At 42.0% G+C, this 19,727-nt stretch overlaps 3 protein-coding genes across 5 annotated transcripts; 2 read left to right on the top strand and 1 right to left on the bottom strand.

The window, feature by feature from the left end:
- The first annotated feature begins 433 nt into the window (after nt 1-433).
- On the top strand, nt 434-7,170 carry ugdh (UDP-glucose 6-dehydrogenase). Of its 3 annotated transcripts, none has more exons than XM_085162303.1 (12): nt 434-658; nt 1,468-1,629; nt 2,079-2,180; nt 2,591-2,791; nt 2,868-3,065; nt 3,954-4,101; nt 4,185-4,279; nt 4,527-4,657; nt 4,920-5,059; nt 5,991-6,082; nt 6,188-6,298; nt 6,415-7,170. In XM_085162303.1, the coding sequence occupies exons 2-12, from the start codon at nt 1,468-1,470 to the stop codon at nt 6,523-6,525; spliced, it is 1,491 nt and encodes a 496-aa protein (XP_085018429.1). In that variant the 5' UTR covers nt 434-658; the 3' UTR covers nt 6,526-7,170. The 3 variants fall into 3 exon arrangements, with proteins under 3 accessions (XP_085018429.1, XP_085018431.1, XP_085018430.1); XM_085162305.1 differs by having other exon boundaries at nt 454-473; XM_085162304.1 differs by lacking the exon at nt 434-658 and adding an exon at nt 717-970.
- Nucleotides 6,702-12,793, bottom strand: lias (lipoic acid synthetase). The gene is made up of 11 exons (XM_085162306.1): nt 12,649-12,793; nt 12,230-12,399; nt 11,721-11,814; nt 10,887-10,967; nt 10,469-10,625; nt 10,110-10,167; nt 9,901-10,029; nt 9,505-9,650; nt 9,350-9,420; nt 9,162-9,273; nt 6,702-8,232 (listed from the first exon to the last, which is right to left on the bottom strand). The coding sequence occupies exons 1-11, from the start codon at nt 12,730-12,732 to the stop codon at nt 8,177-8,179; spliced, it is 1,158 nt and encodes a 385-aa protein (XP_085018432.1). The 5' UTR covers nt 12,733-12,793; the 3' UTR covers nt 6,702-8,176.
- A 1,075-nt stretch (nt 12,794-13,868) lies between these two features.
- Nucleotides 13,869-18,989, top strand: rpl9 (ribosomal protein L9). Its single transcript, XM_085162307.1, has 7 exons — nt 13,869-14,014; nt 14,114-14,229; nt 15,835-15,930; nt 16,052-16,184; nt 16,968-17,048; nt 18,277-18,406; nt 18,877-18,989. The coding sequence occupies exons 1-6, from the start codon at nt 13,969-13,971 to the stop codon at nt 18,381-18,383; spliced, it is 579 nt and encodes a 192-aa protein (XP_085018433.1). The 5' UTR covers nt 13,869-13,968; the 3' UTR covers nt 18,384-18,406; nt 18,877-18,989.
- Nucleotides 18,990-19,727: the final 738 nt, after the last annotated feature.

Here is a 19,727-nt window from a genome sequence, read left to right as displayed (position 1 = left end):
GTTGTTGCTGAACATCCTAACCAATTTCATCTCATATAGAGGGTGACAGTTTGGGTTTTCGTCCTAACCTTGGCAAAGTGGTGACACATTTGAATAATTTGTACAATTGTTTGAACTAATCACCCTGGAATCTGCAATTGTTTAGAAGTGGCTCTAAGAGACCTTCCTGACTATGAAGCTATGATTCGCCTTTTTAGATCTTCACTGAGTTCCATGGAGCTTTGCATTGTTCTGAGAATTGGTCAGTCGAATAATTGCTGTCTTAAGTCATGAAAGATGGATACTATATAATTATTTCATCTCGGAAAAAACTACCATGACATTCATGTCCATGATGACTGTAAACTTCTAACCACAACTATCTATATAACGGTGTAAAATGCTTTTACTTTGAAGGTATGACGCCGGAAGTCTGACCAGTAAATAAATAGTGGTTTCTCCGAAGAAGCGCTTCACTTTAGGTTGAAGTCCAGGTGAGGAAAGTTGTAGCAGAGATTTCATTGGTGTGATTTTTATACGCCGAGCTCTGGTTTGCTTTCATTTGTCGTGTGTAACGGAACCGTGGCTGTGGGTTTGACGCCGGGACAAGACACATTTAGCGGAAGAGCTAACACAGTCTGCGCATTACTGAAGTTCAGAGACTGTCGAGCTGGCAGAGGTAACGAACCGTTAGCTAACCCGCTGACAACAAACACTCATTCACTCATTCATGTTCGTGTTTAGTTCTCCTCATTTTCGTGTTTAGTTCTCCCCGTTTGAAGGAACAGAACTTAAAGTAGCTTCATCGTTCTCCTGTCGATGTGCCACATTAACGCGGGGCAGCTAACGCGAACTAAGTGAAAGGCATCACCGATAAAGGGATCATTTTTCATCTCTGCTTGACGTGGCTGAGCTGCAATAAAAGGCTCTTTATATTCCACCAGGCTACAACGGTGCACCTGGCAACTATTACCGCGGCACCACCGAGGAGGTGAAGTACTCCCGCAGGAGGATTTTAGACAGAAAATCTAATTATTTGGGAGGAGCCACTCCCCTCTGAGTGTAACAGGGAATCAGCTTACCTGACTTGTAAAGTTGAGTTTGAGATGCTGTTAACTCTTTGAGCCACCGTTTTTTCATATGTTTTTTCATATACATACCGACTTTCATGATAGCAAATTCATTTTTAAAAAAAGATTTTGTTGACAAAGATTGTATTGTTATGAAGCTGAAATTATGAGTGAGATAATCGATTACTAATTACTCTTCAAATCCTTATAAATTGTTTTTTAAGTGATTTGGAGCAAAAGCTGTCCAGGACTCCTTGGGACCCCCTCTTATTTTCTTATCTGGCAAACCCACTGATAAGCTGTTGGCAGGCCTGAAATGTGTACAAATAAGGCTTGCTTGATGGGTACTTTATCTCTTTATTTGCAGGGAAGTGTGTTTACTTGATAACTTTATACCTCTGTATTGTGTCCTCCCCAGATGTTTCAAATAAAGAGGATCTGTTGCATTGGTGCGGGTTACGTAGGAGGCCCAACATGCAGCGTCATCGCCCAGATGTGCCCGGAAATCACGGTGACTGTTGTGGACGTCAACGAGTCCCGAATCAAGGCCTGGAATTCTGACACTCTGCCCATTTATGAGGTAGCGTGCCATTATTTAAAAAAAACAACAAACGTGGCGCTGAGGATAGTAGGACAGGATTAATTATTAGAGATCTGGTTAAACTTTAACCAGCAGGAGTAGGTCATAGGCTATTATCCTGATATGCGCAGCTTGAGATTAATATTCAGCATCTCAGAAAAGCAGTAAAGTGTTCAGATTCATTAAAGTTTTAAAGGAGTAGGTGTAGCCAGGCAACAGTTCCAGGCAAATGTTTTTGTTAAACATTACTCCACCTCATGGACAAAATGAAACCTAAATTACTTCCAGACTGTGTTGCAACTTTTCTACGTCAACTCTGACCACAGTGTATTGCATCATCGTGAGTAGTTTAAGAGTAGTCAGTGGTCACTGTGAGCTGGTGTTGCACTCTTCACGTTTCTTTCTCCTGCTGTCTTACTAACACGGCCTCTCACTTCCTCCCATTTCAGCCTGGACTGAAGGAGGTGGTTGAATCATGCAGAGGAAGAAATTTGTTTTTTTCCACAGACATAGACTTGGCTATCAGGGACGCAGACCTCGTCTTTATCTCTGTGAGTCCATCATTTGGCTCCACACACACACAGACACACACAGCCCTAGAGCCCAACTGATCCTGGATATTCGGTGGTTGAATATAAGTGAAAGATGTCTGTCAGTCTTCAGTTGTATTTAAAAGAGGAGATTGTGGCCTTATTATTTAACTCTTCAGCAACGTATGTAACATGCTATGCAGAACACGTTCTGCTCAGCTGTGATGTGTAACGGCTCTGTAATGACACAGTTTCTAATTTACTCCAATTTCTCCTTTCTGCATTAAGTTTCTATTTTGTTCCAAATATACAGTTCAACACAGGCCGATAATGATCGACCAAAATTTCATTAGGGTTCTTCACCACACACCGTTTTTGCTTGTTTGGCCCACTGACATAATTAAACTGCACCTCTCCTTGCACTCCTCCAGGTGAACACCCCAACAAAGACTTACGGGATGGGGAAAGGTCGCGCGGCTGACCTGAAGTTCATCGAGGCGTGCGCCCGGCGCATTGTCGAGATGTCCGACGGTTACAAGATTGTCACGGAGAAGAGTACGGTGCCAGTGCGCGCCGCCGAGAGTATTAGACGGATATTTGACGCCAACACCAAACCCAGCCTCAACCTGCAAGTGCGTACCGTCACATGAACAAAGCTCTCCGACCTTTGCTGAGCTGCTTGTTTCTAAAGTTGTGCTGCCGCTTCAGGTGCTGTCCAACCCAGAGTTCCTCGCAGAAGGAACGGCAGTGCGGGATCTGAAGGAGCCAGACCGCGTCCTGATTGGTGGAGATGAGACTGCTGAAGGTCAAAAGGCGATCAGAGCGTTGTGTGCTGTATATGAGCACTGGGTCCCCAAGGAGCGCATCATCACCACGAACACGTGGTCATCTGAGCTCTCCAAGCTGGTGAGTGAACCTCTGGGTGAGGTCGGCCACAGAGAACAGTTTCAGTAAATCTGTTGGTTGTTGTAGCAATTTATTAATCGTTTGCAAAAAAAGGCCAATTTTCTTGGAAAATATCAGTCAGTCTCTCATGATTAATATTTTTGATATTTAAGTCAATAAAAAAATAAATTACCAGAACTACATAGATTAGATTTGTGTTTATTAATCTGTTTCCAAATAGCTGCTCTTTATTTAATCCGTATATTGAAGGGTATATGAAACATGTAAAAAAGGGTCAAATAGATGAACTCTGCTTGTAGAAAATAAACTGTGTAAATTATACATCAACTTTTATTTTGTGCTGTCAACTAATTTCTATGATCAATTTTAATCAGCTAGTTGTTACTCATCTAGCGAATACGTTGTATTTACTTATTTCATGTGTGTGAGACGATCCACTCCACCCTACCTTTCAGTCTGTCTGTGAAGCGGTCCTTTTATGCAGGAAATTGAGAAGCGCTCTGGCTGAATGTTTCCATTCAGTAACATCTTTGCCCAGTGCCAGTGCTCTATAAAAGCTCTTAGAGTTAGTTGCTGGGCGTCTCTCCTGCCCTGAGTCACATTTGATTTCTGTGGCTTCTTGGTTTGCTTGTTGGACTAAATGTCCTTGAATGCACCATCTCTTGACTCATGCATTCACTTGCACTACGGATCATATTGATTACACACACCACGGCTCAATTTCAGGTCTTTGGTTCATTTGATAAAAAATAAACTTTTTTAATTGGATTTGTGAGTCTCCTTCTGTCATCACTGAGTGGCCTGGTGTATGAGAAGTGTGTAAGTGATTATCACAGTACTTGTCCTTATCACAGAGCTAAACGAGTATTCCTGTGTGTCTGTGTGCAGGCAGCTAATGCATTCCTGGCACAGCGAATCAGCAGCATCAACAGTATCAGTGCTCTGTGCGAGGCCACTGGAGCCGACGTGGAAGAAGTGGCCAAGGCGATCGGCATGGACCAGAGAATAGGGAACAAGTTCCTTAAAGCCAGCGTAGGTGAGAGACAGTTTGTTTGTTTGTTTTCACATCCGCTGAATGTTTCCCGTTCATCTCTTTGCTTTTTCTGATGCCTCATACAGGTTTTGGTGGAAGCTGTTTCCAGAAGGATGTGCTGAATCTGGTGTATCTGTGCGAGGCCCTCAACCTGCCTGAGGTGGCTTCCTATTGGCAGCAGGTAAGAGCAACGCTCCTTTAGATGAGGAGTAGTGGCTGAAGTCAGAGCCCCTCCCGAATGACTGAACACTTCGCCTTAGGCTAAGGGAGAGCCCATCCACCCTTCTCCAACGGGTGGATGGGCTGCTCCATTTTGTGGCAAAATCAATGCAGAACATTTTGGACATAACGGTTTATCTCCAATTAAACAACTTGTATATCTGGTACTGAGTAGTGACAGTAGCGCTTATTTATTTATATTTTTTAAGGTGATCGACATGAATGAGTACCAAAGACGACGGTTTGCCTGCAGGATCATCGACTGTCTCTTCAACACTGTTACCGGCAAAAAGATCGCCCTGCTGGGCTTCTCCTTCAAAAAAGACACGGGTGACACGAGGTGGGTCTCCTACTTTTATTTTGGCCATTTTTTCCCCCCGTTTTGATTCACTTGTAATGGCTTTGTTAAACTTTTGTTAATCATAAACCTCAGTGTATGAAAAGATACATGAAGAGCCCATTTCAAACCCCGAGTTTGCTCTTTGTACATACAAAACCTGCAGAGTCACTGCTGATTGCTTTTATGTGCATCTGTGAACTGTAACCTCGATCGGAGCTGACATCAAGGCGTTCGTGTGTGCACGTGTGTTGTGTAACTCCAGGGAGTCGTCCAGTATCTACATTTCTAAGTACCTGATGGATGAGGGCGCCAAGCTGTTCATCTATGACCCCAAAGTCCTTAAAGAGCAAATCATTCACGACCTCTCCCAGCCCAGCATCTCCGAGGACAACCCAGAGAGAGGTGTGCGTGCGCTTCAATACATTTGTGTTTACTAAGGTTGCAGTTTCCAGTGCAGTACTGAAAAACTCATTGTGTAGCTTATTTTTGTCAACACCCTGATTTACTTCATGTCTGTATGAGTGAACCAGGTGGTTTAGTGTAAAGACACCTTTAGCTCACTTCAGTACCTGGCTGCAGACAGCTTAAATGAACACGACTGTAATGTGGTGATAAGTGAGCTATAGAGATGCTGCCCTGTGGGTGGTGTTACCTTTGTACAGGGCATTGCTAAGCAAACTGGTTACAGGCTCGAGCTTGACACTTTACAGAGGTAATGATGTTATAATCAAACGCTTTAAGATCAAAACTATTAAATGACTACTCCTTTTCTGATAATAAAATCTGATAGGACTTGAAAATAAACCAGGATTCCAGGATGTATTTAATAAGATTTATAAAACCGTAACTCTGACTGTGCTGTAATAGTTCAAATCGTCTGTTGGGGAGAATTTAAGCCAACAAAGTATATCATGTCCTCTACACCCACCAATGTTATCTTTGGGTGGGTGTAAAGGATATTTTCAAGAGAACCTAAGATAGGATAGGGACACACCATGTCAAAAGCGACTAAACTTCTTAAACATCGCCTGTTTTTGCTCCATATTTTCATTCTTGAACTTTGGTACAATTCACATGTCATAATGATCATTATTTGGCTTTTACTGGGCCTTGGTGCAGAAAGTGTTTTAGTCTTTCCTCTTTTCTGATTGGCTGTCCCTCACAAACAGAAGGTGTGAAGAGCAGGCGGGTGTGGCAGCTGTAGCAGAGAGAACCACATTAGTTATTGCTTCTCTTAGATGCCACTAAGATCTCAGTAACTTTCAGTTGCTTTATCTGTAACTAAAGCAGCACTCACTAACACTAATTTGTTTTAACTGTTCTATATTTTTAGTGTCTGAGTTGGTGACTGTGACATCAGACCCTTATGAGGCTTGCCAGAGCGCTCATGCATTGGTCATCTGCACAGAGTGGGACATGTTTAAGGTCCCAGTTACATTTTACTTCTACTTTTATTTTTTTAAATGCTTCGTATTTGAGGAATATGTGAGAAAACATTTTAATAGTCATATCTGCTTAATCCCACCACAGGAACTGGACTACGATAAGATTTACAAGAACATGCTGAAGCCGGCTTTCATGTTTGATGGCCGCAGAGTGCTGGACCACCTTCACCCTCATCTCCAGAGCCTCGGCTTCCAGGTAAGATTTACAAAAAAAAAAAGTTCCAACCCCTCCATGTAAAAATCCAAATCTGTGTGAACAAAGAAAGTATTTAAGGTTTGTTTGTTTTTTTTTGTTTGTTTTCCTGTCTGCAGATCGAGACCATCGGTAAAAAGGTGACACCGGCACGAATCCCCTACACTCCAGCAGCTGCTGGTCCTCGAATCACTGCCAGCGACGTTCCCACCAGCAAAGCAAAAGTCTGAAACTAATTTCTTCATCACTCAACATGCAGCAGATTCCTCCTAGCCTTTTTCCCCCTGTAGCTGGTGAAACAATCCAGATCCTTCTCCCTCAGATGCTGTATCATGCCCGATGAACTGTGTGTGTGGGGGAGATGGGATGAGAGCTGCTGATCCTTGAATCCAAAATTTGTGAATGATTGTTTTTTGTTTTTGAGTAAAGCATTCCATATGTGGTTAGTTTTATACATTTCACATGTCAGGTACACCTGTTGGACTGATTTCTGATGAACACTCAGCCTGAGTGTTATATTTACTGTACAATCAACTATTGTTCTAAATCACAAATTTTATACTTATAGTATTTTTTTATAAATCTACTGTATGTTAGTCTGTCCTCAATATCTGTGGCTGTTTACTCAAAAGGGCCAATGCAAGTAAATTAATTTTTCTGTTATTTTGTCTGTTTCAAAAGTAATAAAATAATAATAATTAAGAAATGACACAGCGCAAAAATGTGACCTTTAAGACTTATTTCCATAAATATCAATGTACGTTTGAACTGATCGGTGTGCAACACAAACATCTTTCTTGTCCAGCTGTGACATTTAAACTGTTTTACTCTAGAAAAAGTGCACTTTCTTCCAAATTGGCTGTTCAGCAAATACACGGGTATCAAATAAAATCTTTTGCCACTCGTTTACCTGCTGGGAGGCTAATTGCCCTTGCTTTGTACCTTTCTTAAACACAGTACAGGATGGATGGTGCTTTTTGTATCACAAGACTGATGGGGAAAAAAAAAAAGGATCCCGCTTCATTAAATCAGTTCTGAAGAAGCAGACATGACGATCGTATAGGAATTTCTTTTACTTATGTATTAATCACATTATTTTATTGTATGACGCTTTGGTGCCACTGGATTTTAACATGTCTCACACTCATACTATAAGACAAATGGTGGGGGTCTAGTAAGGAAGTTGGGGGAAGCAGACAACTCCACGGGAAGAGTCTTTTGTCTCTTTGAGGGAATGTGAACCTTAAGGTGTGAAACAGCTGTGTACTGCCTTTTGTTGCTGAAGAAAGTATTTAACTGAGAGCCATGTTAGGCTCAGGGAGACTGCTGACCGTCTGCCCCGCAGTCATGCAGGCTCTCCACCAACTTGGTTGTCTGTTTCTTTGTGTTTTGATTAAAGAATGTCAGCTACCGCTCGTCAGGCTTTATTTAATCGAAAACTTCCACAACAAGGTGATCCTGAACAGAGCCCACTGTTAAAGGTCAGTAGCTTTTTTTTTTTAAACCCAAAGTTCACTGAGACGAGGGATGGGATTTAGGAATCCCCAAGGAGCGGAAGCAAATTACAGCCTCTGCTCCTGACAGCTGGGCGAGTTGGTGGACACTCGGGTTATACAACGTGTCTGCTGTTTGTTCTTTGATAGTCTCTTTAAAATGCAGCCCTCTGGTTTTTTCTCAGGGAACACGGCAGCAGTTAGAGTATGGTCCCTGTACTTACAAGTCTGTTATTGTCACTTCTGTAGCTTTATTTAATGTCTCCCACAAACATTGTACTAATATTAAACATGTTTCCTGTGCTGTACTTTAAATCGGTGCATTACGTTACAGATGGACGAAGCATATTTTGTCACTGCGTACAGTTGAACGCACACAGCAGGCTCCTCATTCTGCTGCTTCTGCTTCCCTCTTCTTCAGTAGATTCTTTAAGAAGAATTCACCTGTGAAGAAAAAGAAGAAGAAATGCACTGAATTCATCCATCCTCTGCTTGTCCCGTTCACAGGAGCAGCAGTCTAAGTGGAAATCCCCAAACCTACTTTCCCTGCCCACTTATCCCAGTTCTTCCATGGGGGACCCTGAAGCATTCCCAATACACCTGAGAGAGATTACCTCTTCAGGCTACTGTGGGGTCTGCCCCAGGTCCTCCTCTAAATAGGACATACCTAAAATACCTCATTTAGGAGGAGGAGGAGTAGCAGCTCCACACCGATTCCCTTCCAAATGACTGAGCTCTACATTCCTGTCTCTGAGGGGGAGCCCACCTGCCCTTCAGAGGAAGCTCATTTCCACCACTTGAATTGATCTAATTTTTATTGAGTGATTTGGCCCAAGTTTTACTGCTGAATTTGTCTGAAAATGCAAAGCCAGTCCGTACAAATGGTTTTTAGGCTCTTATGTGACCTTTGTCAGATTCTTCGATTTTCCTTTAGTCTCGACGTTTAATAACATATGATTTCTCTTCTTAACTGAAACAAATTAACTGTCTCTCTTTTGTTTTTGTAATCATATAATTATGCTTATAGTTGATATCCCTGATCACAGTGTTTTTTTTTTGGGTTTTTTTTTTATCTCTGACCTAATATCTCCACTTTTATTTGAATGTTTTTGGCTTAGTTGGCTTTGGACAGTCATGAGGATGATTTGTGCACTTCATTAGGCACTCTTTCCCCCACCTGATCGTCTCTTTAAAAAAAAATACAATGTTTATCTGACAAAGTCTATAATATGTTTCCAAAGGTGCAAAGTTGAAAATATGTAACTAAAATGATTTCATATAGAGATTGAATATTCTTTGCACACTGGCTGCACATGTTGAATATTAATATATCCAAAAAATACTAATAAACATTTATTAACATCACTTCTCACCTGCTTTGTAGGAGGATCGCACCAGTGGTCCGCTGGCTGTGTAGGTGAAGCCCATATCACTGCCAACTTTCTCCCAGTGGGCAAACCTCTCTGGAGTGACATATTCTTCCACCTAAATCCCAAACACACACACACAGAGTCAGAGTGAATGTGTCTGTAGCCAGCAGCACAGCAGTAGGAGTGTTTACCTTTAGGTGGCGTTTGGTCGGCTGCATGTACTGCCCGAGTGTTAGACAGTCCACTTCTGCCTCTCGCAACTCTGTAATGACATCCTGTCAGAAAACTGTAGCGTTTGTCTGATTTTTTTATAATGTGTGTGTGCGTGAGACAGCGGACTACACACCCGTCATAGTGCTGATGATCTGTTGGTCAGTCTCTCCGAGCCCCAGCATGATGGAGGTCTTGGTGAGCACCGTCGGTTTGACCTTTTTAGCGTGCTTCAGGACGCTCAGAGACTGATCAAAGTTTGCTCTGGGATCACGTACATGCCTGTAAATACACCACAAACATCACTGTGCATCTGGGAAATGTCTCTGCTGCACCACCTGCTGGTCAATATGTGTTACTGCAGTGTAACGACCTTGCATGTTTTTTATTAACTTTAACAATACTTCACACGAGCCTGCTTTATAATGTGTGTTTATGACCATGAATTTAAGCTTTCTAATGGCAGAACTAGAAATTAGATGCTCAGATTTTGACTCTGAGGACTTACAGTCTATTAAAAATCCCTCAGTACCTTTGTAGCTCGCGCACTGTTTCCACATTGTGGGCGTACACGTCTAATCCCGACAGGGCGATCTTTTCCACCGCTGCCAGGTCTCCACGGAAATCAGGAGTCAGGCATTCAACCAGGATCTGAGGATTTCTAGCAGGCAGGATCAAAGTTGCTTTTACAAAGACATTCAGATAATGTAATAAATTCAAAAGCGGCGGAGTCGTGTTTACCTTTCTTTCAGGTTAGTAACCGTCTTAGCAAAGTGCTCCGCTCCACCATCAGCAATATCTGCACAAAAATACAGAGAGAAGAAAAATATAATATATATATATATATATATATATATATATATATATATATATATAAAATATTTTGAAAATGCCTTGAATTTTATCTTTAATTTGTGGGCATTTTTGTATTTGTAAACTGAAAGTTAAAACCAGAACAGTCTGACTTCTTTACAGCTTTATGTCATTAAATTCTACAAATGTGCCTTTATTGCAATGCAGTTGATCGTCACTCATGTAATTCTTGCTGATGCACAACAGCAAGAGACTCATGCAGATACAGTCAGGTAAGAAACTAGTACCGTCTCTGTCGACCGAGGTGAGGACCACGTAATCCAGTCCCCAGGCGGCGATGGCTTTGGCTGTGTTGTACGGCTCGTCAGGGTCAAGAGGCGGAGGCTGACGTGCTGTCTTTACTGAGCAAAACCTGCACCCACGGGTGCATGTGTCTCCCATCAGCTACATACACAAACATATTATCTCGCTGAAATAGAACAAAGAATCCGGACAAATACAAAACACTGATACAGCAGCGCCAGTTCATAAAAGAACAGATGGTGAATATTACACATCTATGTCCAATCAGTCAATACGAGACTGACCTCTGTACTTACTCCAAGCATTAGTTTAGTCAGACAGTTAAACACAAACTACAGATTAAAGTGCTTCTTTGCCCTCTTCAAAAACTGGAAGTAAATTCAGAGAGCAGCAGAGACTCACCATGATGGTGGCTGTGGCTGTGGCATACTCTCCTCCTCCCCAGCATTCCCCGATGTTCGGACACCTGGCCTCCTCACACACCTGAGATAACAGACAGATTATTTATAAATCACAACAACAGTCATCTCAAGATACTTTATATTGTAAGGTAAAGACCCAACAATATTAGAAAGAACTCCAAAACCAGATGACCCCCTATGAGATAAGACTTTGTGACAGTGGGAAGGCAAAAACAAAACAAAACAACAACACAAAAAACACTTCAACAGGAAGAAACCTCCAGCAGAACCAGGCTCAGGAAGGGGCAGCCATCTGCTGTGATTGGATAGGGGTAGGATTAATAATAACTAATAATTAAATGCAAAGAGGTGTACAAACACAAAGAGAGTGGAAAGGTGAGTGATTTGAATGTTTTAAGTTTAATCTTAAAAAGTAGAAAGGGTTTCTGCCTCACAAATCCAAACTGGGTGCTGGAAACTTTGGAATTTTTTGAGCTATCCTACTGCATTTAAACTGTTTTCATGGGCTGTTTAATGTTTTGGCTGCTGTTACACGGGAATTTCAACATTTCTTACTTATCTTATTAAACATTTTTCAGCCTTTCTGTTGAAGGTTGAATAGTCAAAAACGTAGCACGTGCCGTTCAGTGAGACAGCATGGGAGTTCAGCGAGCTGAGAAACTGCAATATTTTGATAAGTGCGTCAGTGCTACAGCATTGTGAAGGCGAATCAGCGGAGACCTTCAAAGATCACATTAGTTGCACCTCAAACATTTCTTTAACAGCAGCCAAAAAGCAGCTGGGCTGCCTGACAACTTACAGATGGAAAACTTACCGTGTGAAGGTTGAGATCTCTCAGTGTGTTCTTCAGCCTGTTGTAATTCTTTCCAATGGGGATCTCAGTCTTCAACCATGGAGGAAGCCGCAGCCTGACAGGAACAACAGCAGACAGCTCGGTGTCTAACAGTGCTCTCATCTCTAAGTATCTGTGTCTAAATACTGCTAAAAAACATTTACTGATAATAAAGAAACCTGCTAGGTCAGAGCCTGCAGTGTGGGGAAGAGCTCATTGAGAATTAGTTGCAGTATTTTGAGCTCTATGATGAAAAATCCTGCATGCATTTGGATGCGTTTTGCTACTAAACAGTCGTTTTCTTAAATCCATCTCAACTTTGCTTGCATCTTTTGTGACTGGCTGCAGGGCGCTAATCAAGCGCCCGTCGCTTTGTGCATGTGTCGACTTCGCCTTTAATGCTCATTATGGTGTTGAACTGTTCTCTGTGTGCCAGCAACTTAACATGGACTCAAACCCAAGCTCAAGCTCCCCGGGCCCTGAAGCCTCACCTCTCTCCCTTCTGTCTCTTCAGGGTGCCTTTGTACTCAGCCCACTTGTTTTTTTCAGATAATTCCCCTGAAATAAAGTCTTGCAGGTCAGGCCCGTCGTCTCTGAGCAGCTCCTTATTTCTGTCACTTCTCTCCGGGGAGGCTCTGGTTGATAAGCAGCTGGTATAAACCTGCAGAGCAACACTGACGATTAGTTCAGGAGCTTCTCTGTGTTTCTATACACGTCAATTCACACTGACAAGGTGGTCACGACTCCGGCTACTAAACTACATATTCGCTTAGACACATACAATCTGTCAGAGGCCTCCTGACAGACCCAGCTGGGAAGCCCGCAGTCAGATTTTTTCACCGGCTGGAGCCGTTAATAAGACTATCCGAGCCAAAGTTTGTTAGACTGAGTTGTGAATTTAACTACTCACGTGTGGGATGCATCTGAGAGTCAGCCACAGTTGGTTTGTGGAGAAACGACCCGCTACGCAACAACTTTGCTTGAGTAGCGCCATGACTTTGGCTAGCAGGCGGTTAACGTTGGGATAGCACCTCGGCGAACGACTGCTTTGGTCTGGTGCTTCACGTGAAGCGGACAGAATTGGAAAGTATTCTGAAAAAATGAGCTAAAATTTCAACGTAGGTGATTTTTTACGAACTTAATGGGTTTATAGATATATTTTAAAATGAAGACTAGACGAGCTGGAACATAACATTATGGCAGCATTAAAAAATTTCTAAAACAAAATAAGGCAACAGATGGATTGAAAGATGGCCATTAATGATGATAATTTGAAAGGGACTTACATGAAAACATGTTTAAATACTATTTAACAAATTGAATCAGATTCAAATTGAGAGACAATACTCAATATTACAAGTAAGTAAGCGAAATCGCCCATTAGTTATAATGTTGAAATTCCTTTGCAGCGAAGTGACAGTGAACGCGTCTCTGGGAGTGCTGAATGTAGACTGTACGATGCAACTCAAATGCAGCCAAGCTAAATAAAATGTTTGAAAAGCTTGCAGTAAAAAATAACAACAAAAAACGCTGCTCCTTAACTTTTGGAATCTTTTTGGTGGTTTGCGACACCTCTGTCCAAATATTTACATCCAAAATATGCGCTCCTCGATCGTCTGGTAATGCCTGCTGGTGGTACGTACAATTGCGTGGTGACGTCGTCCTTTCCTCCTTTCCTCTGCTACCGGCGAGGTGAGGATAACCAAAAAATTGTTTCCTTGCTTTCATCTAACTACATCTATGACTCTTAAACCTATATTTCGCTCGATTTTGAGCCATCACACTGAGAATATGTTACACTTCTCACCATAATCTGTATTTGTAGCCTACTTTAGCTCTGTCGGGATGTATGATGTTAGTTTTAAGCAGGTTTGATGCTTGAGGCCTGGCGCTCTGTACGCGCTGAGGCCCGCAGCGGATTTAACAATGCTCATATTAAACATGGCGTTTGTGCGGCTCCAGGTGTTATTTAATAACTTCTAACGTTTTTACTGTATCGGTATCTCATGAAAGGAACTGGTCGGCTATCTAATGCTTACTTCTGTTAGCATTGTAGCTAAAGCTTGCTGACACCAGTGTGGTGTGGCTATATCTCACAGTCCGAACTTTAGTAAACAGTCATCGTAGAGCTGTTAATATTACAGATATAAAGGCATACACGCTTTAGCCTGACTCTCAGAGCCAGTCAAACTTTTCAGAGTTGAAAACACGCATTTTGTCTCTTTACAGAATGAAGACCATTCTCAGCAGCCAAACTGTCGACCTCCCCGACAATGGTAAGGGGAAAATCAGTTTTCCACACAGATGTATTTATGTCCTGTCTGTAGAGTAGCTTCTAACCTTTCTTTTTTATATTTGTGCTTGTTGTGCGGCAGTCGAGGTGAGGCTGAAGGGCCGAACTGTGACTGTCAAAGGCCCCCGTGGCAAGCTCACCAGGGAGTTCAACCACATCAACCTGGAGCTCAGCCTGCTGGGCAAGAAACAGAAGAAGGTATGAAAGAGCCAGAATAATGCTAAGTTACTTAAAGTGAAGTTAGCAGCCCCAGGATGTGATGGCAGGAGGGCATCACACATGTTTAGCATTAAGGATGTGTGATTTTAGAGTGTATAAGTTTTCAGATTTAAATAGTAGTGCTCTAATAACCCAGTGATCACTGGGTAATTAGAGTTGTTTTGGTTGAATATGTAAAATTAACAACTGCATCATTTAGAAAAGTGCTTTAAGAACTGGTCGGGTCTCCAAACTCCTCCGCTCACTGCAAAGTTTGTAGATAAAGGGCTTAAAATGTCAATTTATTGTCTTAAAATGGGAGTAATCCTAAAAGCCAGTTGTGTGCTTTGCCTAAAAGTGCCATAAGTGGATTGCAGAATGAGTGTTTGTACAGGGCTGTTTATATGACAGTTGAAAAAAGGTTTAATGCATACAAGGCTGGTGTCAACAGTGCTAAGAACAAGTTGTAGAAAAAGTCTTTAATTTTAGAGGGAAACTATTGAAATATCTGACTGGCTGTGACTGAGATGATATCAGCGTTTGAAACCATCCAACTGTTTTCTTCAATTGATCCAATCCAGGTTGGGCCTCTCCCAGCTGTGATAGGGCGAGAGGCAGGGTGCATGAACAGGTTTTCAGTCTATTGCAGAGCTAACACAAAGAGACAGACAGCTGTTAATACTCACATTCACACCTATGGCACACTTCATTATTAATGTAACATGCATATATTTGACAGCAGCACTGTTGCCGCACAGCAAGAAGGTCCTGAGTTCAATTCCACCATCTGGCTGGGTTCTTTCTGTGTGGAGTTTGCATGTTCTCCCCGTGTTTCTGTGGGTTCTCTCCAGGTACTCCGGCTTCCTCCCACCGTCCAAAGACATGCAATTAGTGGGGTTAGGTTAATTGATCAATCTAAATTGCCCATAGTTGTGAATGTGAGCGAGAATGGTTGTCTGTCTCTGTGTGTTAGCCCTGCGACAGACTGGCGACCTGTCCAGGGTGTACCCTTCCTCTCGCCCTATGACAGCTGGGATAGGCTCCAGTGCCCCCCGCGACCCTGAAAAGGAGAAGTGGATGAATGGCATATATTTGAAGTGTGGGAGGAAACCAGGGTACTCTGAAAGAACAAAACAAGGAGAGAACGTACAAACTCCACACTGAAAGACCCTGGCCGACCAGTGGATTTAAACCCAGGACCTTCTTACTGGGCTAAGCACCACACCTCCGTGCTGCCCCTCGTTTAAAACCATAAAACCTCTAGAATTTGTCCAATAGTCTGTGTGGTTTGCACTTGCTGTATAGTAAGTGTATACTGACATTAATGCATTTGGACGACAGTAAGCAGGTTAAAGGTTGTTTAATGTCCGACTGCATTGGTTTTTGGTGTTCTGACATGTGTTCCTGTCAGATTTGAGGCTGTTAGCCAGGGTGTAGTTAGTGTATCGCAACAGGTAAACAGCAGCTACTGCAACAGGTAAATGTGGTTGCATTTTCCAATGGCGGTCTGCAAGGCCAGTATTTCGCTCACACGTGGGCTGATTGCTTTAACACCTGTTTCATGGAAGTGATTTGAGCTGCTGTGCTTTTTTTCCCCCCCCTCAGCTTCGTGTGGATAAATGGTGGGGAAACAGGAAGGAGTTGGCCACAGTCCGCACCATCTGCAGCCACGTCCAGAACATGATCAAGGGAGTCACTTTGGTGAGAGCTCAGATATGCTTGTTTCAGTCGGTCCAGTTATAAACCCTGTGCACGCTTCTGGCTGACCCTGCCTATTGTTCAAGCAATTCTGTTTGCCTCTCATGCTTTTGTGCCACTGCAGGGTTTCCGGTACAAAATGCGTTCCGTGTACGCCCATTTCCCCATCAACGTGGTCATCCAGGAGAGCGGCACCCTGGTCGAGATCAGGAACTTCTTGGGAGAGAAGTACATTCGCCGTGTCCGAATGAGGGGTGGTGAGTCTGTGTCACATCATGGAAATGTTTATGAGAATGGCACGTGTGAAGCCCAGAAATATTCAAAGTTTCTGAGGCGTAAATGACTTTGTCAGGAGAAGTTGGAAATTATGTATAACTTCATATTGGGTTTGTGGTTGATTAGACACAAATACTTGTGACACATTAAAAGTTAAAATAGCCAGATGGAAGGGACCACAGGGAATTTATCATTTTAGTCTTCAAAATGTCAAATTATCTTTTGTTTCATCAGTTCAAAACCCAAGAGGCATTGTTATACTAAAATCATGAAATTCACACACTTGTGAAGCTGAACGAGCTGCTGATTGGGCAAAAACCGCTAACGGCTGATTTGAAAACCAGGGCTCGTTAAATTTATGGATTAGGAAATTATTTTGTACAGATTAATTGGTGTAGTGCGTCTCTGAGGAGGGATTTAGAATTGGCAGAGTGAGGCACGTGCAGACTTTGTGGAGTCATTGAAGCAGATTCTTTAATTTGTGATGAAGTCTGGAGTTGCACTCAGAGTTCAAACATGGTCAGTTAAACATATCGACTTTTCTCTCAGCAGATTTAAATTTTAGTAATGTAATGTCTGAAGCAGGATATTTATTATTTGGTGGAACTGTCATCTCATTGGAGGGCCACTTTAGTGTTCAAGTAGTACAGAAAAAACAAAACACAGACAAATATTTCTGAAAATGTAGTGGAGGTTTTTCTTTTTTTTAAAACATTTCTAATTTTGTATAATAAGACTAAACTTTTGTCCTTTTTCTCTTTCAGGTGTGCTGTGTTCAGTCTCAGCCGCACAGAAGGACGAGCTGGTCCTGGAGGGTAACGACATTGAGCTGGTGTCCAACTCTGGTACGTCTGCCTGCTGTTTCCTCTTTAGGTTTTCTACACCATAGGATGAAATGATATGATTATGTCAAGCTCCACCAGCAGATGAGGAGTTTTTCATTATTTCAGTCCTGAAACTGATTCAGTGTCACCTTGATGCTCGGTGTAGATAAGAGTGAATAAAACATCAGAGGATGTTTGTCACTGACCTTATGGTTGGAAAACTGGACTCTGTGGACAGTTGTTGCACATTATCTGCACACCCTACATGCAGTTGGACATCAGTGCAGCTGCTAATTCAGTTAAATCTAGTTGTTATGTAGAGCCCCTCACCTTCTTCCCTTCCATAAGAATAGATGAATATCCCTCTGAACGATCAGTTTATCACACTTGACTTCTGATCAAGTTTCCCCCCACCTAAAGTCCTGTTCTCCTTACTGAGGTGCAGTGAGGGTTTTATTATCTGACAGGCATTAAGTTCAAGTTCTCAAATGAAATTATGGAAAGAGGATAAACTCAAATCGGAGAAGAACAGCCTCACCAGTGTTCTTAGACTATTGTAAGTTTGAGTTTCCCCTTGAGTTGATTTTTCGCCTTCACTCTTCTACATTAAGGACTGAGCACGGTCTCGTGTTTGCACGTCTACTTTGATGAACAAAAACCCCATTGCTCCACCTCAGTTGAAATTTTATTTTATTTTTTATTTTTTTGGCTAGGTCTATAGTTCTCCAGAATCTGTATTTTTAGAGTTTTTGTCCATATTAGTCAGGGTTTTTTTGTTTTTTTGGCTCAGTTTTTGAAGGCAAAGCTTTGTTATACAGCAGTGAGTATAAATATCATATTGATGTCAAACAAAGGCCAAAAACTGTCACCTGACCATAATCCACTCAAGACTGTATATAATTTCTGAAAATGAGTTTAAAGTCAAAATGCTCCTGCAGGTGGATTTTCCTGTAAATCCCCGATGCGAGTGTGAGATACTTTTAGACCTTTTTAACTACCTTTTGATTCACGTGCTACAATCCAAACAGCTCGACCTGCATGTATAAAAAGGAGGGTCGGTATGAGACCGCTGCCTCAGGGACATATCAGGCTTTTTTGGACTTGTATTCAGATTCTTAGTAAACACGTTGGAGATGAAATTTGAACTTGGAGCCAAAACTACAGCAAACAGTGTGTCACACAGTCCTTCCTGAATCTTGTGTAATCCTGTTGTGATGTGCTACTTATCACCCCAACTTCTCTGTTGCAGCTGCTCTGATCCAGCAGGCCACAACCGTCAAAAATAAGGATATCAGGAAGTTCTTGGACGGCATTTACGTGTCTGAGAAGGGAACAGTCTTGGAACCGGAACAGTAAAAGTTACACCTACACTCTCGGAGGTTAGACATCACCATCCTCCTGTCCTGCATGCTCTGTTGGTTTTTCTTCCTTCTAATGGTTTCATTCTTTCAGATCTTTTTACACAATGCGCTGCTGCTCCACTTTATTTAAACTTATTTGTTGGGGATCATGGATGTAGTTAAATTATTTTCCATTAATAAGTACTCCTTACATGAAGTCGCCTTCATGTGTGAATCAATCTCCAAAAATCTGACTGGACTTTTAACATTTTATCGGCAGTTTCAGATCATTAACGGTTTCATAAAAGCTGTAACTGATACGAACTGTTTTCCAGCCCCATGTGGTGTTTGTGTGGATGCTTTTGGTGTCACTGTCTGCATGAATGTGGACCACAGCGTGCATCTGTGCTCCTAAAGCTGCCCATTATTTTTGAAGTAAACTCTTCATTAATCCTCCCACTCAGTTGATCTCTGTCCTCACACTCGGCTCCTCTGTTTGTTTCCTGCAGCCCTGATCCAGCAGACCACCACAGTCGGAAAGAAGGACATCAGGAAGTTCCTGCACAGCACAGTGCTAATGACAAGCTAATAAGACCAATAAACTAATGTGTTTTCCAGTTAATCCAGTCTCTGCCTCCCTTTCTTAATGGTTTTTGAGAATAGTTCAGCAAAATCTTGATATTGTGATAAATTGCACACAAATGAGAGTCACTGGTGTAGTTCTACCCATCATCAGAAGTTTAGGATTTGAAGATTTTTATTTTCACTTTGTTCAGTGGATTTCCTTGTTTTAGTTTAGCTTCACTGTTAGTTTGAGTTGTTCTCTTTCAGAGGAAATATTTAAGAAATTCAGGATGAATATTAATAATCAAACAGTGCTTGTTAGAGGTTGTTTCACCGGCCAGGTTTTGAGTACTAAAACTACAGACATCATTGTAATTGCGATGAACTTAAGAGCTGTGAATGGGCTGGATCCCTGCTGTCACAGGGTGAGATACAAAGGACATCGTGGACAGAATGCTGGCAATCATGCTCAGTGATGGCGTTAAACACTACAACACTGTGCCCCGAAAATTGAAGATTTCTTTTACTTATACCAGTATACTGTTTTTGTTAAATTTCTGCTAAGTTCATGGTCAGTTTTTCCTTGTAGTTCATTATAATAACAATAAAACTGATGGATCAGATTCACTGAGGAGCTTGTGAAAATACTGAGATTTCTTGAGGACCAAAGTAATTCACAGACAGTTTCCAGCACATCCACTGGTTTGTTGCCAGAATGGCAAGTTTTAATTTTGAACATGTAAACGAACACAGACTACCAAAAGCAAAAGCTGTAACCCTAAGACTTGCTGAAAAA

The sequence above is a fragment of the Neolamprologus multifasciatus genome, chromosome 6 (genome assembly GCF_963576455.1).
Source record: "Neolamprologus multifasciatus chromosome 6, fNeoMul1.2, whole genome shotgun sequence".
NCBI lineage: Eukaryota > Metazoa > Chordata > Actinopteri > Cichliformes > Cichlidae > Neolamprologus > Neolamprologus multifasciatus.
Note: the sequence above shows the minus strand (reverse complement) of the source record. Positions and strands in the feature narration are given on the sequence as shown.